This window comes from Podarcis raffonei, chromosome Z (genome assembly GCF_027172205.1).
Source record: "Podarcis raffonei isolate rPodRaf1 chromosome Z, rPodRaf1.pri, whole genome shotgun sequence".
Taxonomy (NCBI): domain Eukaryota; kingdom Metazoa; phylum Chordata; class Lepidosauria; order Squamata; family Lacertidae; genus Podarcis; species Podarcis raffonei.
Window position 1 is genome coordinate 2,012,406 of NC_070621.1, and position 24,132 is coordinate 2,036,537.

The window sequence follows — 24,132 nt, forward strand, 5'->3', positions numbered from 1 at the left end:
CTTACGCCAAAGAATAAACGGACATAAATCGGACATCAAGAACCACAAGACAGAGAAACCAGTAGGAGAACACTTCAATCTCCCAGGACATTCTATACAAGATCTCAAAGTAGCTGTTTTACTACAAAGGAATTTCAGAAATAGACTGGAAAGAGAAGCTGCTGAATTGCAACTCATTACCAAACTTAAAACCATGGAGAGACCTGGTCTGAACAAAGACATTGGATTCTTATCTCATTATACATGACAAAGCCATTTTTCACCTTCTCACCCCTTGCTTTTTCCTGTAAGACCTATTGCAGTCGTTAAGAGTCGTCAACAGGCTCATCACAGCTATCTGCCAATCACCCATTCCCACCACCCTTCTGAGTAATACCCCTCCCCACCTTCTCACTATATAGAAGGATCTGGCAACTTCTGTTTCAGTGTATCTGAAGAAGTGTGCATGCACACGAAAGCTCATACCAAGAACTAACTTAGTTGGTCTTTAACGTGCTACTGGAAGGAAAAAATTTTTTTTGTTATGACAGATGCTGTTTACCAAAACCTCCACCTTAGGAATCATCATTCAAAATTTGGTTCAGATATGTTATGCAGTGTTCAAATGCATAGTGAGCAAACAGTTTTCCAGTGGGGTGGGGGGAGGGAGGGAGGGAGAGAGAGAGAGAGAATATGTGCATATTTCTGAATTGATTTGGGGGACCAGACACATAGCTGCTCCATTTTAGTCTATTCCAAATTTGGAAAAGTAATGTGTTTTCATAGAATCCTATAGTTAGAGGATTCCTTGTAGGCCAGCTAAACTTGCATCCCCACCCCCGCTTGATGCAGGAAATCTAGGTTCTTCTTGAAGATCTCCAGGGAAGTGGGAGACCCCTACCCATCTGAGAACCAGTGGCTAGAATATTGGACTGGGATTCCACGAAAGCCACCAAGCTTGCTAATTGGTGTCAGAGCAGTCATTGCTTTCCGCCTTGCCTACCTCAGAGGGCGGTAGTGAAGTTGAAAGTGTGTGGGAGGGGAACCACCCTGAGGTGCTTGTAAGATAAATATCTGTCTTTCTCTATGAATAACACCGTGTGATTCATAACCCATTTTGAAAGGGGGATGAGTTTCCCTCCTAACCTGCTGCTCAGGTTCTTCTCAGCTGCTCAGGCTTTCTCTCTTAATAGACATCCTAGTTATGCGACTCAAAATTCGAACTCCTTGCAAGGTGCAGATTTGTTGTTGTTGTTGTTTAGTCGTTGAGTCGTGTCCGACTCTTCGTGACCCCCTGGACCAGAGCACGCCAGGCACTCCTGTCTTCCACTGCCTCCCGCAGTTTGGTCAGACTCATGCTTGTAGCTTCCAGAACACTGTCCCACCATCTCGTCCTCTGCCGTCCCCTTCTCCTTGTGCCCTCCATCTTTCCCAACATCAGGGTCTTTTCCAGGGAGTCTTCTCTTCTCATGAGGTGGCCAAAGTATATTGGAGCCTCAGCTTCAGGATCTGTCCTTCCAGGGAGCACTCAGGGCTGATTTCCTTCAGAATGAAGAAGTTTGATCTTCTTGCAGTCCATGGGACTCTCAAGAGTCTCCTCCAGCACCAGAATTCAAAAGCATCAATTCTTCGGCAATCAACCTTCTTTATGGTCCAGCTCTCACTTTCATACATCGCTACTGGGAAAACCATGGCTTTAACTATACAGTGGTACCCCGCAAGACGAATGCCTCGCAAAATGAAAAACGCGCAAGACGAAAGGGTTTTTCGGTTTTTGCGTCGCTTCGCTAGACGATTTTCCCTATGGGCTTGCTTCGCAAGACGAAACGTCTTGCGAGTTTGTTTCCTTTTTCTTAAAGCTGCTAAGCCGTTAATAGCCGCTAAGCCGCTAATAGCCGTGCTTCGCAAGACGAAAAAACCGCAAGACGAAGAGACTCGCGGAACGGATTAATTTCGTCTTGCGAGGCACCACTGTATGGACCTTTGATTTGTTAGCCTTCCCCATTGCCTCCCGTTTGCAATGTGGGAATAGCAGGCAACGTTTGGGTGGTTTACCAGACAAGCACACACACAGGTCTGTTTGTTCATTTATTAAGGTTCTCAAACCCAGCTGGCATAAATCTAATTGATGCCTTGGCAGAGCCAGCCATGCTCCAGGGGGCTGTTTAGATACAGGTGTCTTGTGGGGGATCCTTGCTGTAGGAGCTGGGTAGCCTGTCCCTGGGCTTCAGTTGCCAGCTTCAACTCTCCACGGACCCCATTTTCCCTGGGCAGCTCTGTGCAGCTGCCCCACACCAATGGCTGCATGTGGGACTTCCCAGCAATTAAACTGTTGCCTCTTTTGGTACCCGCTGCTGTCAAAAGCATAATGGCTTCTTGGCACTTTAATGATGGCCTAGGCAGCCCCAGCCATTTATTTTTAAAGTGAGAACATTGATCCTGTGACACCCTCTATTACGGGCGAGTTTATTGCTATTAAGGCAAATGATGGATGCCGATAGATAGGCCCCTTGTTCTCCGTTCCCTCCCCTTCCAGCCAACCTGATGGATGCTGAAGCCGGGATGCTTATAGCAGAGTTATTAGCCTGCAGCATCCAAGATAGACTTGCAGGAGAGACTCTCAGATTGGAGGTGGCTTATCAGTCCCTTCAGGGTGAGGCGAGAGGGAGGGAGCAAGACGCTCTGTTCCCAGGTGACTTGTGGCTGTAGAAATCCAGTGCTTATTTATACCCACGCAGGATGTGCAAGTGAGCCTCATTAGTATTTGGCCTAGGGCAAATGTGCTGTCTCTTAAGCATCCCTGCCCTAGCCCTGTTCATTCTGTTGCAGTTTGTTGGTCCTGTATGGCATTGTACTTTGCCAGCTCCTCTTTGACCATGACTGATCTGTCAGCAAGGCTTCTGCATGGAAACAGTCCAGGGAGACATCTTTCAGGGATGCATTCTGCACTGTATATCCTGCATCAAGCACAATACAGGTGAAACTCGAAAAATTAGAATATCGTGGAAAAGTTCCTTAATTTCAGTAATTCAACTTAAAAGGTGAAACTCATATATGAGATCGACTCATGACATGCCAAGCGAGATATGTCAAGCCTTGATTTGTTATAATTGTGATGATCACGGCGTACAGCTGACGAAAACCCCAAATTAACAATCTCAGAAAATTAGAATATTAAATGAAATCAGCAAAACAGGGAATGCAAATGGAGCAAGATTGGACCTCTGAAAAGTAGAAGCAGATCTCGCTTTGCATGTCATGAGTCGATCTCCTATATTAGTTTCACCTTTTAAGTTGAATTCCTGAAATCAAGGAACTTTTCCACGATACTCTAATTTTTCGAGTTTCACCTGTAGTTGGTCTCTAGGGACCTTTCCAGTGCTAACATTCTTCCAGCTGTTTGTGTTTCTTAATGCCTCGTTCCTTTCTTGCGGGGAGGGGAACCAAAAGTGCCTGGCAACAAGATGCAGTGGAACCCCACTGTTTGACAGTGGAACGGACTCCCTCAAAGGTGGTGACTCTCCTTGCTATGAGGTTTTTAAGCAAAGGTTGGGTGGCCAGCTGTCCTGGATGCTGTAGCTGAGATTCCTGCATTGCAGGGGGTTGGACTAGATGACCCTTGGGGTCCCTTCCAGCTCTACAATTCACTGATTCTGTGAATTAACACACAGTATCAGAATGATATTCAGTATGCAAAAAAACAACAACAACAACCCAGGATACATATTAAAACACAGAACAAATCCATGTCAAGACAGTTCCAGTGATCTGGCAGTGAATCAGTTAAATTCCCACCAGTAATAAGATCCATCTCTGTTAACAGTAAGAATCCCCTGAACACATTTTTTTTAAAGTTACAAAACAAATTAAATGTTTTCTGCCTACCTCTTCCCATCCTAGGACCCTGAGTTAGGTATTGTTGTTTAGTCGTTTAGTTGTGTCTGCCTCTTCGTGACCCCCTGGACCAGAGCACGCCAGGCACTTCTGTCTTCCACTGCCTCCCGCAGTTTGGTCAAACTCATGCTGGTAGCTTTGAGAACACTGTCCAACCATCTCATCCTCAGTTGTCCCCTTCTCCTTGTGCCCTCCATCTTTCCCAACATCAGGGTCTTTTCCAGAGTCTTTTCTCTTCTCATGAGGTGGCCAAAGTATTGGAGCCTCAGCTTCAGGAGCTGTCCTTCCAGTGAGCCCCCAGGGCTGATTTCCTTCAGAATGGATAGGTAATGAGTTAGGTAAGAGTTAGGTAAGAAAACCTAAATTTGTGATCCAGTAAAACTAGTAACTAACCATTAGAATACAGCAGGTAGGAAGTTTTGTCTAGGCAACAGCTGATGGCACCAGCGACCGGTATCCAGATGGCACCCCTGGACTTGCTTTCCTACTTTTCCTCCAGCAAAGTTATTGCCTCGTTGAATTAATTTGCCCCTGAGTCCCTTGTAATTGAACTGGTTTTTTCAGGTTTACCTAGGAGAAAGTCACCTCCTTTCCAATGAGGGTGCTGGCTTTCCCTGGTGGAAAACTAGGCAGCTTACAAAGCAACTTTATCATTGCAGCAATCTGCTGCCCTTATTCATTATTTGTTTAAAATTACTAAGCTGCCTGGCCCTACGTCACACACCATCAACCCACCTATAGCCCGGTGCGGCCCTCCAGACCTGTCTGCATGGCCCTTGGGACTCTCTCCAGGCTACATCTCACTAGTCCAGAATGATACCCTCCCTGTGTGTGTTTCCTGACTGTGAATGTGACTGTGAGCTCTGAAAATGCCTTTTTGCATGCCTGGATGGAGAATAGAGAGGCGTGTGAGAGAGCATGTGTAGAAACCAGCCTTCTGTACAAAGGTAAACATATTTGTGCTCTGCCTACTGGTGCCTCTTCCCCTTCCCACCACCAGTGTGTGGCCCTCTGAAGGTTGCCAGAAAGGAATGTGGCCCTTGGGTTGAAAAAGATTCTGCTTTCTTTGTAATCGAGTGGCAGCTCTCTGAGGCTGTTCTAGGCCTTTGGCCCAGCTCTGCTGTGGTCCTCACCTCCTCCACAAGCCAGCCTGTTCTTCTTTTAGAAAGCTTCATATCTATCTTTCTTCACTTTCCACATCACCTTCTTGTTGGTTTCTTGTTTCCTTGCATTTTTGGAGCGTTAAGGGTTTTCTTTTATGCTCTTTAGCTTGCTGAGTTCTGTGTAAAGCTGTCTCTGTAGCACAGAGCTGGGGACAGGTGACTGCCTTGCCTCTGCTCAAAGACTCCTCCAGGCACACACACACACACACACCACCCTCTAGGTCATGGGTTCCATTGTCCAGCTCCTCTTGCTATTGAGAAGTTTTCCTAATAGGCATCCATCCATGTGACTTAAGCACCTTAGGTTTAACTGCCCTCTGAGGCAGGACTAGTCTGTGCCCCAGTCTCTTGTTTCTCCACGCATAGCTGCATAAGCTGCTACTGCAAGTTTCGTGGGATGCAACCCCTCAGCTGCAGAAGGGAGTAATCTGCTGGGTGGTCTTGATGGGAAGAGAAGTGGGTGGCTGGCTGAGAGGGAGCTGGATTTGGGCCAGAGACATCAAAGTACAAGCCTTAATCATTTGATACGTTTAATTTGCTCTCTCCGCTGAGGCTTCAGGTGAATGGCAGTGTTTGGAAACAGTAAGCAGGGCTGCGCAGAATTCACATTTCCGAGAATCAAAGTTTTCTTCTTTGAAGAAACAAACCAAAAAGACCAAGTTTTTTTTTTTTTTTAATAATATTTTTATTGAACAATTTTTAATATAACAAAAACAAAACATACATAAACAAACATCAGACAATAATAAAACATAAAAACAAGTACCATTTCATAACCCAATTTGTAAACCTTACTTCCTCGACCTCCCCTTACTTCCCGTTTCTGTATTCCAAATTCTTACAGTTATTCAGCGAAATCTTGCCTTATTTTATTATAAATTTATAATATTCACCCTTATTCTCTTTATCATAACCCTTACTGATAGTAACCATTTATTTTAATCCAACATCATTCTAACTGTCACCAATTTTATAATGTTTCTTTAAATACTCCTTAAACTTTTTCCATTCTTCTTCCGCCGCTTCTCTTCCCTGGTCTCGGATTCTGCTCGTCATCTCCGCCAAATTCATATAGTCCATCACCTTCATCTGCCATTCTTCCAGTGTGGGTAGATCCTGTGTCTTCCAGTACTTTGCAATGAGTATTCTAGCTGCTGTTGTAGCATACATAAAAAAGGTTGTATCTGTCTTTAACACCCCCTGGCCGACAATACCCAAGAGAAAGGCCTCTGGTTTCTTGGTGAAAGTATATTTAAATACCTTTTTCAGTTCATTGTAAATCATTTCCCAGAATGCCTTAATCTTCGGGCACGTCCACCAGAGGTGAAAAAAAGTACCTTCCTTTTCTTTACATTTCCAACATTTATTATCAGGCAAATGGTAAATTTTTGCAAGCTTGACTGGGGTTATGTACCACCTATAAATCATTTTCATTATATTTTCCCTTAAGGCGTTACACGCCGTAAACTTCAGCCCGGTGGTCCACAACTTTTCCCAGTCAGCAAACATAATGTTATGACCAATGTCCTGAGCCCATTTAATCATAGTTGATTTAACCATTTCATCTTGTGTGTTCCATTTCAGCAGCAGATTATACATTTTTGACAAATTCTTAGTACTGGATTCTAACAGTTCAGTCTCTAATTTTGATTTTTCCACCTGGAAGCCTGTTTTTCTGTCTAGTTTAAACATTTCATTTATTTGGTGATAATGTAACCAATCTCTCACCTTCCCTTTTAATTTTTCGAAACTCTGCAATCTCAGTTTGTCCCCTTCCTTTTCCAAGATTTCCCAATATCTTGGCCATTTCGACTCCATATTTAGCTTTTTAACTGCCTTAGCTTCCATTGGTGATAACCATCTTGGAGTCTTATTTTCCAGCAAGTCCTTGTATCTAACCCAGACATTCAATAGTGCTTTTCTGACAATATGATTTTTAAAACTTTTATGCGCTTTAACCTTGTCATACCACAAATATGCATGCCACCCAAAAATATTGTTAAATCCTTCCAGATCCAAAATGTCTGTGTTTTCAAGAAGCAGCCATTCTTTTAGCCAGCAGAAAGCTGCCGCTTCATAGTACAATTTAAAGTCTGGCAGGGCAAACCCCCCTCTTTCCTTTGAGTCCGTTAATATCTTAAATTTTATTCTGGGCTTCTTGCCCTGCCAGACAAATTTAGATATATCTTTCTGCCACTTCTTGAAACAGTCCATTTTATCCATTATTTGTAATGCTTGAAACAAAAATAACATTCTTGGCAATACATTCATTTTTATCACTGCAATTCGACCTAACAAGGAAAGCTTCAAGTTTGACCAAATCTCTAAATCTTTTTTCACTTCTGTCCACGTTTTTTCATAATTGTCTTTAAATAAGTTCACATTCTTAGCTGTCATGTTCACACCCAGATATTTCACTTTTTTAACCACAGCCAGCCCCGTCTCATTCTGAAACCTTTCTTTTTCAAACTGTGTTAAATTTTTCTCCAATACCTTAGTCTTTAACTTATTCAATTTAAATCCTGCCAGTTGACCAAACTCTTGAATTATTTCCAAAACTCTTTTCGTGCTAGCTTCTGGCTCTTGCAGTGTAAGTACTAGGTCATCTGCAAATGCTCTCAATTTGTATTGTTTAACTCCGACCTGAATCCCTTTAACCAACTGGTCCCTCCTGATCATATTAAGCAAAACCTCCAGGACCGATATAAAAAGTAAGGGGGAGATAGGGCACCCCTGTCGTGTCCCTTTTTCAATCTTAAACTCTTCTGTTACAACATTATTTACAATTAATTTTGCTTTCTGTTCAGAATATATTGCACCTATACCATTTTCAAACCCTTGGCCTACCCCCATCCCCCGGAGGTTCTTCAGCATAAAACTCCAAGAAATGTTGTCAAAGGCTTTCTCGGCATCCACAAATATCAAAACGGCCTTAGTGTTTATATTCACTTCCAACTTCTCCAAAATGTCAATTATATTCCTTACATTGTCCGACAAATGCCTTTTCGGGAGAAAGCCCGCCTGGTCCCCATGAATCTCCTCCATCAAAACTCTTTTCAGTCTCTTTGCTAAAACATCAGCAAAGATTTTGTAATCCACATTTAGTAAGGAGATGGGTCGGTAGTTCTTAAGTTGGGTCTTTTCAGTCTCTGTCTTTGGTATAAGTGTAATATAGGCCTCTCTCCACGTATCAGGTGCCCTTTTCCCCTTCATGATCTCATTACAGACTTCCTTCAAAGGTTGTGTAAGTCCTTCCTTCAAAACTTTGTAATATTTGGAAGTCAGTCCATCTGGTCCAGGTGATTTGCCCAACGTCATGTTTTGAATGGCATCTTCTATTTCCTGTATTGATATCTCCTGATTCAAAATTGTCTTACTTTCCTGCGAAATCTTTTTCAACCCATTTTTCTCGAGGAATTGTTGTATATCTGTTTCATTCTGCGGCCCTTGTGTATACAATTGTCTAAAGTAGTTCTGAAAGCAATTTCTAATTTCTGCTGGGTTACATATGTTCTTTCCTTCCACTTCTAAGTTTGTTACCGTGTTGAGTTTTTGTCTCTTCTTTATTTGCCAAGCCAATAACTTACCACATTTATCTGCAGATTCAAAAGACTTCTGTCTCATTTGTTTAATTTTCCATTCTATTTCTTGATTCATCAGTTCCATATATTGTGTTTGGTACAATTTAATTTCTCTTAGAATCTCTTGCGATTTTGGCTTCAATCTTAATTTCCTTTCCCCTTCTTTTATCTTATCCAGAATTTTCTCCTTCCTCTCATTTTGCTTTCTTCTCTTTAATGTATTTTGTTGTATCAAAAACCCTCTCATCACGGCTTTGCTTGCGTCCCATACTATTCTTTTTTCTACTTTAGTCCTTAGATTAATTTCAAAATAATCTTTCAGGGTTTTTTGGGCCTTTTTACAGATCTCCTCGTCTCTAAATAAAGTGTCATTCATTCTCCATCTGAAAGAGCCAGTTGTCGTTTGCTTCATCACCATCTTTACTGCATTATGGTCGGAGAGAGTTTTTGGGCAGATTTCCACTTTTTTTATAATTGACGCCATACTGCTAGTCACCCAGATTTGGTCGATCCGAGTCCATGTCATTTTGGCTTCAGAAAAGAAGGTTCCCTCTCTCTCTAATGGGTGTTTTGTTCTCCAAATGTCAATCAAGTCCATATTGTCAGTCATTTCAAAGAAAGTTTTTGGTAGTCTTCCATCTTTTGTAACTACCTGTCTTTGTGCTTTATCCATATTTGTTGAAACTACTCCATTCATATCTCCCATCATGATTAGTTTATAATCCATATAGTCCATTAAAGTCTCATGCAGCTTCTTAAAAAATTCTGCTTTCCCTTCATTTGGTGCATATATTCCCACTATCAAAAATTTTTCTCCTTGGAATTGAATTTCAATTGCCAAATATCTTCCTTGGTCATCCTTAAAGATTTGTTTCGGTTGCAGATTTTCCTTTACATAGATCACCACTCCTCTTTTTTTTACTCTGTCTGAAGATATAAATTCTTGTCCCAATCTCTTATTTATTAATAATTTTCTGTGTGTTCTTGTCACATGAGTCTCTTGTAGACAAATCAAGTCCAATTGGTCTTTCTTTAAAGCATGAAATATATTTTTCCTTTTTCGGGGGTTGTTTAGACCATTACAGTTCCAGGTTAGAAGTTGCAGAGCCATGATGAGGTTATTTACTCTTTCCTCCTACAGCTCCCAATTTTTGTTCCTCGTTCGTCGGTAGTTCCGTGTCCGTGTCTAATGAAGGATGCCCTTGCCCTGGATGCGTCTCTTTCTGTAGGTCTTCTTCGTGTTCTTCCAAGAACTTGTCTTTATCACTCACTGTCTTTATTCTTCTTTTCTTCCCCTTATATTTAAAAGACAAGCCTTGGGGGAACTCCCACCTGAATGGTATGTAGTTCCTTCTCAGCAAAATCACCAGGTCCTTGTAGTGTCCTCTTGCGTCCAAAATATTTTTCGGGATATCCTTAAAAATCTCAATGTGAGAATCTTCAATTCGAAGGGTTGTTTGGTAATGCAGGTTCAATATCTTGTCCCGTTCCTCCTTTGATCTCAGAGTTATTAAACAGTCTCTGGGTCTGTTCTTCTTCTGCCTTGCTCCCAATCTGAATGCACTTTCTATTTTAAATTGTTCTTTATCCAGCTCCTGCTTCCAAAAGTCAGAAAATTCTTTTGTCAAATAGTCCACCAGGTTGTCTTCTTCCTTTTCCGGCACAAGCCTGATCCTTAGGTTCCTCTCCTTGCGTTGCATATCTTGCATTGAGAGTGCCAGTTCATATTCATTGAGTTTCTTAAACACTGGTGGAAATTTTCCCTCCGCAGCAGTCGCAATTTCTTTAGCTTCCTCAGCTATCTTTCTTGTTGTAGATGATTCTTCCAATAATTTCCCAATTGCTTCTACGTTTGAATTCACTTTGTTCCCAAGGTCAGTTATACTTTTTGTATTTGAATCAATTTTCCCAGAGATTTCTTCAATTTTTTTATTTGTTTCAGCAACTTGTACTTTAGTTTCTGCACCTTGCTTTTTTAATTCCTCTAAAGAGTCACTTATCTTCTCCAGTACCTTAGCAAAGGATTCTTCTGAAGACATTATTTTCACTTTTGCCTTTGGTATAGCTGTAATTCCCGAGGCTCCTGATACAGAAGCCCTTCTTTGCATGGAAGAGTCAACTTTGTATTGTCTGCCAGATCTCAAGGTTGTTTCTTGTAAATCCTCTTTCTTGTGAAGTTTCTCTTTACCATCTGCCATAACAAAGTCTTTTACTCAAGGTCATTCCCACACTCTAGAGCTGTCAGACAAAAAGTTCTCAGATTTAAAATTCCACTTGTTGCTGAAACAATTTATAAGTCCTCTAGAGGGCGTACAGTCAAATCCTTACTTTCAAATTAGTCTCCCACTCTCCATAAGTCAAGCAAAAGTCCTACTAGTTCTTTCCAATTGTTCTTTCTCTTTCTGAAAAATCCAAGTCAGTAAAATCCTGCAGAATAGCTTTACTATGCAACAAAGTAAATGTTTCAAGTTGAGAGTAACCAAAGTCAGTTAGTTAAAGATACTTTTTTTACCTTCTTGTATCAACAGTCCTAAGCCGGTTCCTTTTCTCCGGCAGTCCGATCCCAGGTACAGGAGCAGCGGTAAATAACTCGAATTCTTTTAAAAAGGCAGGAAAGCACTTTAAAATCTTCTTCCCTCCCCCTCCTGCCTTCGGGGAGGGAGTTCTTTACTTGGTGGTGGATTTATTAGCTCTCGCAGCTCCCCTTTCAATCGGTTACAGCTGAAATGTCTTTCGCTTTGATCTTTCTGCAGGACGGAAAGCAGACTTCCTTTTTGGTGCTTGTCCGTCTCGGTATCCAATTTCTTCAATTTTAGTGTCAAATTATATTTTAACGGTCAATCCTACTCACGGATAGACGTTCCTTTTAATCCAAATTCACTGGAAGAAGTCAGCGCTCTCCGCTAATGGCGACGCGGCTTCGCTTCGCAGGCTGGGTGAAGACGACTCTCAGCACCGCTCCAACACTCCCTCCGCTGATCCGCAGCCTTTAAAAAGGCTATTTCACAGCGTCGGGGGGGCGCAAAGGTGCCCGCCGAGTCTCCAGTTCACAGGCTATGTGCCTGTGATTTTTTAGGGTCCCCGCTCCGCCGTAGCTGACAGGACCCGAACCCACGAAGCAGATCTCTCCCGGAGCTCCGGGAGAAATCCGCCATTAAGCGCTGGCGCTAACCCGGAAGTTCCCCAAAAAGACCAAGTTTTTAGACCTTGAAGATATTACTGGAAATGCGTGTGCAATGCCCGCTGAAAATTCTGAAGCCGGATGGGAATGGATTGAACCAGATCTCCAAGCTCTCAACAGCTGCTTTGGCAATGCTGATTCAGTGGGAGTTGGGGAATTGGCAAGACTAGAATACAAAATGAGGGCAGTGCAGAATTATTAGGGGAGATTGTGCGAATTTTAGCCAAGTTGCAGAAGAGCTTTACTTGCAATCAGAATTTTAATTTAACAAATGTTTCGGTGGGTATGTTGTGTTTTTTGTTTACGACCACTGTTTGAATGCTCACTTTGGTCCATCTCCAAAACCCACCTAATGAGAGTTTTATCTTTTGTAGGTGCAGGCTCTTCCGCTTTGAAGAGGCCTTTTGAAGATGGGTTGGGAGATGAGAAAGACCCAAATAAAAAGATGAAGCGAAACTTGAGGAAAAGTAAGTTGTCATATCTCCACCCCCCTCTGTTTTGCTCCAAGGAGGAGCCAAAGTGCTATATAGGGAGCTGATTTGAAAGCCTTTGAAGTGCTGTGGGGATTGAGTAGAGGCAGGGACCCCCAAGTTGATCGAGGGGTAGGGTGGTAGTGTGTGTGTTGTTCCTTCCACAGTACTGCACTTACAAGTAGGGATGGGGAATATTTGACCTTCCGGGTTACCCTTGGCCATACTGGTTAGGGCTGAGGAGAGTTGGGTCTCCAATGGCATCAGAAGGCCCTGTCCCTGGGACTTGGAGCATCCATTGAGGCATCTTGAAAAATGTGCTCAGTTTCTTGGAACAGAAGATCTATGCAGCCATTCTACGCAACCATTGGTGTTTGAGAGTATGCAGTGGTTCAGTAGCTTCTAGGCTGTACCCTTGTGGTAGTGCTACAAGTGATTGTAGACTGTGGCTTGAAAACTATGGCGGATGAGGCTATTGATAGCTCTGGCAGTGTTCCTCAACCTGGTGCTCTCCAGGTGCTATTAGACAACAGCTTGCATTAGCCCCATCCAGGATAGCTAGTGGTCAAGAATGATGGGAGTTGCTGCCCAAAACATTCGAAGAGCCCTGGGTTGGGGAAGGCTGTTCTGCTAAGTGTTTATTGAATTCTAACGGTTGGCCCCACTTACGGAGGGGTCTTTGTCAATTATTTCATTTCTGAAAAAGATAAGTTTCATACAAGGGATCATTAGGAAAGGAATTGAAAATAAAACTGCCTACACAATGCTGTTATGGAAATCTATGGCGTGACAGCATTTTGGAATACAGTTGTACTTTGGATCTCAAATACCTTGGCTTCCGAAAAAATTGGCTCCAAACGATCGAAACACAGAAGTGAGTGTTCCAGTTTTTGAACAATTTTCGGCAGCCGAATGTCCGGTGCGGCTTCCGATTGCCAGTCAATTGGAAGCCACGCCTTGGTTTCCAAATGGTTCCAGGAGTCGAATGACCCCCGGAACGCATTCTGTTTGAGAACCAAGGTAAGACTGTACTGTGTATGGCGTTCTGGTCGCCTCACCTAAAAAGGGACAGTGTAGAGTTGAAAATTTTCAGAAATAGTTCACCAACACTGCTGCCACTGGCCTAATTTTTTATACATTTTAAGGTTTGACATAACCACCATAGCCTGCGTTTTCTGTATTCCATTTCTCTCTGACCCCACTACTGCTGGACGCGAGCCAATTTAGGATAACATATCGTGCATCTGATGAAATGGACTCTAGTCCATGAGAGCTTGCACTGTAATGTGTGCCTTGAGCATTACTGAATCCTTTAAGCATGGGTGGCCAATGTGGTGCCCCATCCAGCATGGCCAACCGACCAGGGATGATGGTGGCCCAACATCTGGAGACAGTGGCAAAATGCCTTGTGTTCATTCATTCATTGCTACTAATTAATTTTATGAAACAGCATTTCAGTGGGAAATTGGCTGTGGAAAGTTTTTCACCCCACGTCACTATGTGGCCTGCTCTGTTCCAACTGCCAATTCTCTCTCTCTCTCTCTCTCTCTCTCTCTCTCTCTCTCTCTCTCTCTCTCCTCCCATTCCAGTCCTTGACAGCAAAGCAATAGATCTCATGAATGCTTTGATGCGTCTAAATCAGATACGGCCTGGATTGCAGTACAAGCTCCTTTCTCAGTCCGGCCCTGTCCATGCCCCGGTCTTCACCATGTCAGTTGATGTGGATGGCACGACGTATGAAGCTTCAGGGCCTTCCAAGAAAACCGCCAAGCTTCATGTTGCAGTGAAGGTAAAGTTGTGTGGCAGAGCCAAAAAGGTGGTTTGTTTGAACATCCAAACTCAGTTCGCAGGCTAACCGTGGTTTGTATCCCTCAACAAGCCATGATGTGAAGCCATGGGTTGTTGCTATGTAACTCTGGCTTGCTATAATAATAATAATAATAATAATAATAATAATAATAATAATAATAATAATTTTTATTTATATACCGCCCTCCCTAGCCAAGACTGGGCTCAGGGCGGCTAACACCAGGTATAAAAACAATTGATTAAAATACAACTTAAAAACAAGATTAAAATACAACATTAAGATGCAGCCTCATTTCAGTAGACACTCAAATCAAAAACTTTTTTGGGGATGCAAACGTCAAGTCTTCACCAAGGCCAACTATCCAGACTGGTCCTACGTGGGCCAGAAAAAAGCCAGGGAAGTCCCCAAATAGGAGTTCCATCACAGAAGGCAAAAGGAAAGAGGGGGAAGAGATCAAGTGGATTCCAAGCAAAAGGCCAGGCGGAAAGAAATCAGATCCCGCAGAGCCCTGGTCTCACAAGACAGAGCGTTCCACCAGGCCAGGGCCAGTGTTGAGAAGGCCCTGGCTCTGGTTGAAGCTTTAATTATGGTTTGTCATTGTGACCAAACTATGTGCTACAACAGCCTTGCTTAACCATGGTTTGTTTGGCCACTGTAGCCCAGATGTTTGGCACGAGGCAAGAGCAGCTGGGACACAAACAAAGCTTTGAAGGAAACCTGTGACTTGTTTGCTTCTCTGTAAGGCTCCTTGTGATCTGTTGAACAAACTGTGGTTAAGACATGTTCAAATGCAGGAGCCAGCTTTGTCTTCCCAGGTCACAGAGGCAAAGCATGAGCATAACAATAAGCAATGTGTGAGTCTCACATGCTTGAACCTTGGGCTTCTGCCTGCCCCTCCTCTAGCGCAAGTGAAAGCATTTGATTTCAGTTAACCGCTGTTTAAGTAATTAACCCTGAAAAGCATGTGGTTAAGTTGTAAGGCTAATCTTGACTAGGGTTTATTAAAACAAGCAAGCCTTATGAACTCTAGTTTGAAGTTGATGTGTTCAGTAAACCCTAGCTAAGACTAAACATAGAGGCAGGTTAGAACGACTCCATAGCCTACCAGCATTGATTTGCTTTTATTTATTTTTTAATATTTATTTGCTACTTCTTCTATTTTAGAACCCAAGGCATTGTATATATATATGGTTGCCAAGTGGTAACCCATTTGAACTCTTACAAGACCCAGACCTGGCTTAGCTTAGTTTAGAGAAAAGGCAGGTAAGAGGTGACGTGATAGAAGTTTATAAAATTATGCCTGGTATGGGGTAAGTGAATTGAGAAAACTTTTTCTCCCCCTCTCCTAACACTAGAATATGTGGGCACCCAAAGAAGCTGATGTTGGCAGCTTCAGGGCAGGGGAAATAAAAGACTTTTCATGCAGTGCAGAGTTAAACTGTGGAACTCACTGTCACAAGAGGCAGTGATGGCCACTAATCCAGCTGGTTTTAAAAGTGGATTAGACAAATTCCTGGAGGGGAGGGCTTTGGGTGACTTTGCTCTGCTCTCCACCACAAGAGGCAGCACTGCTTTTGAATACCAGTTTCTAGAAACGGCAGGAGGGGAGTGTGTGGCTCTTGTGCTTGAATCCTGCTTGCGTGTTTCGCAGAACAGGATGTTGGGCTAGATGGGCCATTGGCCTGATCCAGCAGGCACCTCTTAAATTCTTAAATGTTATACCACTAAAGAACATAGCAGCAAATATGCTTCTGGAGGGAGTGTTCTTGTGCTCAGGTTTTGCTTGTGGGTTACTGGTTGGTCCCTGTGAGAATGGGGTGCTTAACAGATGGGCCACTGGCTTGCTCCAGCAGCGCCCTTCTCCTATTCTTAAGCTCAGCAAGGTGGCAGCCTTAAGACAAGGCCCTGGTGATAGCTGATAGGGGAAGTTCACCTCCAGCCACTTGAGAAGGAGGACTTGAAGGAGGAGCGGGGAGGAAGAATCCTTTCCCCCCCAAGCTGGCATATTCTCAGTCATGAGAGGCTCTGCAGTGGTTCCACCTGTCTTCAAAAAATAAATCAAGAAGTGGTTCCTTTCATGTGTTCCGAATGAGGCCTTCGTTCTTCAGAGTTCATCTGGCAGCTGTTTGATTCCTCTTCTTCGTTTCAGAGCCCAGAGAAACTTTTCCTTTATGCATTGCTCACTTTGAACATGAAAGTCCCTCCAAAGTATTTGAGAGAAGCTCTTTCTGTTTTTTCCTAGGGCACTGTCCGTTCCCATCCAGTTGCTGAATATTCCTTGTTTCCCTCCCCAACCCCCTGCTGTGCATTTTAGAGCATCTATCTCTCTATCTCTCTAATTGGGATAGAGAATGAATGAATTCTCATCAAACTGTCAGCGTTGGTATTCTTAATGAAAGAGCCCCAGTTCTGAAAACACTAGTTTCAGGGGGAAAGGTCACACTATGACACGTTTATTTATTTATTTCATTTATATTTCACTTTTTTCCTAAGGAGTGCAAGTTTATGTGCATGGCTCACCCCCCTCTCCAGTTAATCCCCGCAGCAACCCTGTGAGGGAAGGTTAGGCTGAGAGAGAGAAAGAGTAACTGGCCCAACGTCACACTCTGTGTGCTTCATAGAACCAAGGAATTGTAGAGTTGGAAGCGACCCCAAGGGTCATCCAGTCCAACCCCCTACAATGCAGGAATCTCAGCTAAATCATACAGGACGGATCCAGCATCTGCTTGAAAACTCTCCCAGAAGTCTGTTCCACTGAGTGCGGATTTGAACCCTGGTTTCTCAAGTCCAAGTGCAACACTCTAGCCACTACACCATACTGTCTCTCCTTGCTGCTTATTGCATGCAATCAATGGAAAGGCAAAACAAGTTTAAGCCCCATGTAAAGCAATGACATTTAGACTCTAGGCCATTTTAATCACACAGTTTTCAATTTCCTCTAAATGTGGTGATGCAGCTTTCTTGCCACAGATAATTTCATGAATGTTGCAGACTGACCATGGAGAAGGGTTTAGTTCCGTGGTTCCCAAACTTTTTCAGGCCACCCCACCCCCAAACGGGTTCCATAAACCTGCCCCCAATGTCCCTCACCTGATCTTATAAAAAGTACTATTCAGAATAGTGGTTTGCACAGCCCACTAAGGAAGACAATAACACAATAAAATGCAAAACAAAATAGGAAAAGTTCTGGGTATTTGCATAATTTATACAGGATTCAGGAGTCAATGTCTTCTAGGAGCAGATATTTAAATTTAGTTTGGATTCGGTTTTTGTTTGTTTTACAAAAACCTGGGAGTATTCACACCCCTGCTTCATGGTATCCACAGGGTCAGCAGCGCTGGGAAGCTGCTATTGGGCACAGGAAGTATTCTAGTTCAGCCTTTCCCAGCCTGGTGCACTCCAGGTGCTTTGGACTACAACTCCCATCAGGCCTAATGAGTTGGCACTAGGTTGGGGTAAGGCTGCTCCTTCCTCCTTCTCAACAGGTCAAGCAATGGAATTCAATTCAGGTCACCCTAAACGCATGGTCTGTTCTTAAAAGGGGAGAGAGGGGCAGGTTCAATATCCTACCTAGTCACCTAGTGATTTTTCTTTTCTTTCTTTATGTACATACAGGTTTTGCAAGCAATGGGCTACCCCACTGGTTTCGACGTGGACATGGAATGTACGAGCTCTGATGAGAAGTCAGACACTGAAGGCAAAAACGAGACAGTCTCTTCAAACTCAAGCAATAATACTGGAAATTCTACAATGGACACCTCTGCTGCCTTGGAGGTGGTTGTTCAGTCGTCATCCAGTGATGAAGTGGGAGATAGTAAATAGGTGGAGAGGCCAAGCTAGTGAGAACAGGGTGCAAATGCTTCTTGCTTCTGTGCCTCAGGCTCCCTCAACAGGGCACCTTCCAGATATTGCTGGACAACTAAATCCCATCATCCCTAATCATCGGCCATGTTGGCTTGAGCCTTGGGAATTGGGATTCCATCAACCTAGTCTGGAGGGCTCTTGGTTTGTCACTTGGAAGATGGAGCAAGCTTGTTTTCTGCTGCTCCAGAGGGTAGGACCTGAACCAATGGATCCAAATGACAAGAAAGGAGATTCTGATTAAACATTAGGAAGAACTTTCTGAGGATAAGGGCCTTTCAACAGTGGAATGGACTTCCCAGGAAGGTGGTGGAGTCTCCTTCCTTGGGGTTTTTAAACAGAGATTGGATGGTCATCTGTCATGGATGCTTTAGTTGAGACCCCTGCATTGCAGGGGGTTGGACTAGATGACCCCGTGGTCTCTTAGAATTCTGTGATTCTGGGATATTCCTCCTCCCTCTGTGCGTTAATCTTTCCGGCAGTAAAGAGATTCCCCCAGTCTCTTTGGCTGCTGCATGTTCTATCCAGCTCCCTAGAATCATAGAGTTGGAAGAGACCACAAGGGCCATCGAGTCCAACCCCCTGCCAAGCAGGAAACACCATCAGAGCACTCCTGACATATGGTTGTCAAGCCTCTGCTTAAAGACCTCCAAAGAAGGAGACTCCACCACACTCCTTGGCAGCAAATTCCACTGTCAAACAGCTCTTACTGTCAGGAAGTTCTTCCCAATGTTTAGGTGGAATCTTCTTTCTTGTAGTTTGGATCCATTGCTCCGTGTCCGCTTCTCTGGAGCAGCAGAAAACAACTTTTCTCCCTCCTCTATGTGACATCCTTTTATATATTTGAATATGGCTATCATATCACCCCTTAACCTCCTCTTCTCCAGGCTAAACATGCCCAGCTCCCTTAGCCGTTCCTCATAAGGCCTCCCCAGCTTGAACCTCCTTTAGAAACTTGCATCTGTATCCACTCATTTTTCTAGATATCATAATCTAGAATTTCATCTCAAAATGGGAAAATTGAACATTAGAGAATCTAGTGCTCAACACTGGAGCTTCAGGCTGCAGCCACAACTGCAGACCTTGTTCTCTTTCAGCCTCAGACACTGCCCCTCCTCCCTACAATAATGTGGGGGAAATCCTATAGCCCAAGGCATCAGGCCACACACAGGTCCATCTAACTCAGTACTGTTTTCTCTGACTGGCAGCAGCAGTTGACCCAAGTCTTTCCGGGCCTTTGACCTGAGATACTTTTTTAGAATTGAAAATGCCAGGGAGCAGGCCTCCGTTAGAGTTTGGGGGTAACAGGAAAAAGTCTACAAATACTTCTAAGCCCTTAAACTCATTATACAACTACAAAGTTGTATTGCTTTTCTGCTCTTTTGTGGCAGTCCTCCACACAGACCACATCGTGCTGTGACACCGTGTCTCTTGGACACCTGAACAAGGTGACAGCAAGGATGTTTCACACATGTGCACAGCAATGATGGAGAACCTGTGGCCTCCTGGATGGAGCTTGACTCAGTCCCAGCCAGCGTGGCTGTTTGTCAGCTATGGTGGGAGCGGGAAGTCCAGCTATATCGTGCAGCTTCCCCAGCCATTGCAAACTCTTCCAAAAATCTGGAAATGGTTTTTCCCCAGCTGTCACAGGTCCTTGCTCCTAAATCATGAGTCCCTGCTCTTCTTTTAAAAGGAAACCTGCTTGAACAGTCTGTAGCTGTTCAGTGGCTCATTTGACCTGCCTCTCTCTGACGTTTGAGATGGGTACAGATCTACTGTTAGCAAACACGGGTTTCTGTGTGGGGCATGAGCAGGAAGCAGATAAGGTGATCTGTAGCGTGAGAGCAGGTGCCGGATGGTAGCTGGAAGCGCTGACTTGCTCTGGCTGTGCTTGAGCTGGCCTTCTGAGCCCAGGGATTCCCATTTCAGGCAGAGCGGAAGGTTGAGGGGGTCTTTCAAGAGAGATGGCAAGTGGCTTGTTACAGCAGATGGCCGCCTGGAATGAGCAGTGGCCCTCATTTTTGGGGAGGAGGAGGAGGAGGAAGGTATCAGAGCCATTTGCAACAATTGTACCTAAAACCATACATTTGAAAAGTTAAAATGAGACATCAGCTATTACTCATTATTTCGTAAAATTTATGCACTGCTTTAAAAAATACCTCAAATCAGCTTACAGAAAAGATGAAACAAGGAAATCAAGGGGAAAATTACAGTATTTTAAAACATACATAAAGTCAAAATACCATAACGTTAAAATTCACATTAACTTTCTTAAGTATGTGGAAAGGCTTGTCTTAGCCAGAATGTTTTCAGCAGGCGCCAAGAGAGGACAGTGTAAGAACAATGTATTCTTAATTGCCCGCATAAGTCAGACGGCATAGCAAAGTTTTCATAGCAAAGTGTATTTAAAAGTTGAGACAGAAGGTGCCTGTGGAATCTCTAGTGGCAGAGCGTTCCACAAGACTGGATAGGACTAGAGGCTCAGCTTCTTGTTACTCTCAGAAGGACTCTCGCCAACATAAGGAACAACTAATGACATGCCTGCAGATGATCTGAGTGATCAAGCTGGGATATAAGGGTCCTAGGTACCCTGGACCCAAGTTGTCCAGGGCTTTGTAAATTAATACAAGGGCCTTGACCCTGGCTCAGTAGCAGATGGGCAGCCAGTACAGATGCCTCAGCAAGGGTGCCACACATTGTCGGCCAGGTGACCCCACCAGCAATCTGGCCACCACACTCTGCAGTCGCTGGAGCTTCAGAACCAGACTCAAGGGCAGCCCCACGCAGACCGCATTGCAGCAGTGCAGCCTTGACATTACCATATGCCTGGAATACAGTGGTCAGGCCATCCCTCATAGGGCTTTCTTTTCCAGCTGCCACACAATTTCATAAGCAAGAGGGCCGCCGTATGAATTTTGGCTTACAAATACATGTTTATGTCAACAGGAGAAACTTGAAACAAGGGTGTGCTAGCTCAGTGATTAATGTGGTCCACAGGCACTGCTAGCCCAGCTGTCTCCGTTGCTGCATTTCGTGTGTGTGTGTTTGTGTCTTTGCCAGTTGGCTAACCATTTCTTACTCATAGATCAGAACCTCCTGGAAGATCTGTGGGTTACCAGCAATAGATCACCAAGGATTTCTGACTCCTTACCCCACTCCCCCCAAGTTCTTCAGCTGAGGAATACTCAGACACCTGTTCCTTAATCCTGAGTGTGTGTTCACTGCTCCTCCTGCCCCTGAGGTCTGCAGGGTGGGATGGGGAACAAGCTTTTGAAGTCTGCCTGTCCCTGCCTTAGAAGTATGTGTGTCTGTCTCTTGGGCCAGTTCAGTTTGATATGGTTGACTTTGACGTATTTTACTTCGCTCAGGTGAGAACTCAGGGTCCCATCCTCACAGCTAGTGGCAAGAATCCGGTGATGGAGCTCAATGAGAAGCGGCGAGGTCTCAAGTATGAGCTCATTTCCGAGACAGGCGGCAGCCATGACAAGCGCTTCGTGATGGAGGTGAGGGGGGGGAAGCACATGGTGGCCTCCTGGCCTCAGTTTTGCTTTACTGCACCTTTTGATGGGGTACAAGGTCCTGGGCCAGAGAGAGAGAGAGAGTCAACAGAATTTATTTATTTACTTCATAGGAATTATGTACTGCTTGGTTGTAAAGCACTTTGAGGAGGAGATTGTTTTGTTTTTAACAAAGAAATTATGAGAAAAACCGGTTAAAAACTGTTGATTTCACATGTTTAAAAAAGTCAACAGCAAGCTAAAACAGAGATCAAAAGACATTCTACATGACTGTACAGGCTTGCCTAGACAAAAATGTTTTTAGCAGGTGCAAAAAAGAGAACAGTGAAGGCGCCTGTCTTGTGTCAATTGGCAGGGAGTTCCAAAGGGTAGGAGCTGAACACCTAAAATGTGTTAAATCTGCACCTTGAAATGTGTGGGTACAGCAGATATCATGTGCATCATCATATATAGGCCCCCAGAAGTATTGCTGCGTTGTGCGTAGACTTGGTAACTAGTCCTGCGTGAGGCAAATCTTGTGGCCTTTCAGATGTGATGGAATTGCAGCTCCCATCAGCAGCTCCCATATAGTGGGAGTTGGAGTACGGCAACTTCTGGAGGGCACCAGATTCTCCCCACCTTTGCTGTGATGTGTGAAAGAGTAGTGGGTTGAGAGCCCCCAGTGGAGGCTGGGTGGCTCCCAGCGGAGGACGCAGAGCGGCAGGTGTAAAACCAGGCATCTTGTTTCCAGGTAGAAGTAGATGGGCAGAAGTTCCGAGGGGCTGGTCCCAACAAGAAGGTGGCCAAGGCAAGCGCAGCTTTGGCAGCTCTTGAGAAGCTCTTCTCCGGCCCCAACGCACCTGCCAACAAAAAGAAGAAGATTCTGCCCCAGGTGAGGGTTGTCTGGGTGAGCCGCTTCCTCTTGGCCAGTGCAGCAGAAACGAGGTTGCTGACACCCAATAGCTGATTTTGGAACTTTCTAGCAGGGACTCTTGGAGCTCTCCTCTTGGAGGGAGTGCAGCTCCCACCACCCCTGCCCGTTGGCCATGCTGGCTGATAGGAGTTGGACCAAGCACCAGCTGATGGGCTGCAGGTCAGCCACCTGTTTTAAAGCCTTAATTAAAACAGTCATTGTCAGCTTGGTGCTCTCTGGTTGTTTGAGACTGCAAGCCCCATCAGCCCCAGCCAGCACAAATCGGCACTGACAGGAACTCGCAGTCCAAATCTTCTGGAGGATGCCAGCTTGACTTAAATGGTTTGGGTCCAGCTTCACCCTGGGCGAGGATGTTCTGGAGGTAGCTGCTTCTCCTGGTGGGATGGTCAGATCCAGCAACCAGTTTGTGGCAGCAGAGGTTCTCAGTCTATGCTGAGAGAGGAGACCAGGGCCTTCTGTTTCAGTGAAAGCAGAGACAATGCTGTCTCCTCCAGTTCTGTCAGCTTGTTTTAGAGCGATCGATGGCTCCTAGGCTCTGCTCTGTCTCCACAGCAGGAGGCAGCAGTGCTTCTGAATAGCAGTTTCTGGAAACCACAGCAGGCGAGGGGACTCTTGCGTTTGGGTCTTGCTTGCTGGTCTTCCACAGGCATCTGGTTGGCCTGTGTGAGAACAGGGTGCTGGACCAGATGCTGGACTGATCCAGCAGGCTTCTATCTGGGGAACTGCAAGGCACCAGGGACCTGGCTCTTGCAGGTTCCTTTGAGGCTGCTCCCTTCACCGTGAGACCAGTCAAGAAAGCTCTGCTGGGACACACACACACACACTCACACACACACACACACACCATAAAGTCAACTAAGCAAGATAATTTATTAGAGTCGGAGACCAGCTTATAAAACACACTTGGGGGTACAATCCCAGAAGGAAAACAAACATTTAAAACAATGTACAACAATAAATTTATAAATGCAATAGGTATATAGACACTTAAAACTTTAAGATAAGCTACCACAGAGATGACCCAGAGTCACCCATGGAACAGAGTTTGGGGATTTTCTTAACACACTAGTTTGGGTCAGGGGGTGGTCTGCGCCTACAGATCTGTACACAGAATCTGGTGACCATCCAGTTCGTCTTACGATCTTTGCCTAACAGGAAAAGGTCAAATTTTTGCTTTTCCGGGAGGTCAGGGAGCCTCACCAGCAGGGGATCAGTGGTCTTACTACGTGCCTCTTCATAAAAGGGACATCTAAAGAACAAGTGCTCTGGGCTTCCTATCTCCCCCAATGAACAGGACACCATGAGGTCCTTGGAGGGCGTCTGTCCTGCTTTCCAGCTTCATCTCAGCACTTGCCACGAGCTGAACTGGCGATTTGAGCCTTGGGTAGGCTGGCAGAGTGCTTGGATCATGGAGAGGGTGTGCAGAAGAGTTGCCCCTGGCTGGGCCTGCTCCCCTGTGTGTATGTGGTTTCTAAAACCAGGCCCCGGAACAGAGCATATTTACTTTCCAATGTGGAGGAAGAGCAGAGCAGATGGAGCCAGAAGGTAATTAAGGAATAAGATGGTTATAACGTGAAAAGTGAAAAGAGTATTGGATTCAGGCTCTTCATGCAAACATACTGGAGAGGAAGAGACCATCTGAAGGAGCCAAGAACTCTAGGGATGCTTTGCAGCTCCAGAGCACAACACATTTTGTCCCCAGTGCTACAAAACGAGGGGAAGATCTTTATTTTGACCCTAAGCATTGAGGGTCAGAAAAGGG

General features: G+C 44.5%; 1 protein-coding gene across 9 annotated transcripts in view; it reads left to right on the forward strand.

Moving 5' to 3' along the window:
- STRBP (spermatid perinuclear RNA binding protein) overlaps positions 1 to 24,132 on the forward strand; it is a 162,094-nt gene that overhangs the window by 94,395 nt on the left and 43,567 nt on the right. For all 9 annotated transcript variants that reach the window (XR_008328419.1, XM_053373279.1, XM_053373280.1 and 6 more), the window contains 5 exons: positions 12,173 to 12,265; positions 13,858 to 14,057; positions 17,694 to 17,852; positions 21,308 to 21,442; positions 22,188 to 22,328. Coding sequence is in view for 8 of the 9 variants with exons in the window: in XM_053373279.1 (XP_053229254.1) it covers positions 12,173 to 12,265; positions 13,858 to 14,057; positions 17,694 to 17,852; positions 21,308 to 21,442; positions 22,188 to 22,328 (728 nt within the window). In the remaining variant the exon portion in view is untranslated. The remainder of the gene's footprint in view (positions 1 to 12,172; positions 12,266 to 13,857; positions 14,058 to 17,693; positions 17,853 to 21,307; positions 21,443 to 22,187; positions 22,329 to 24,132) is intronic.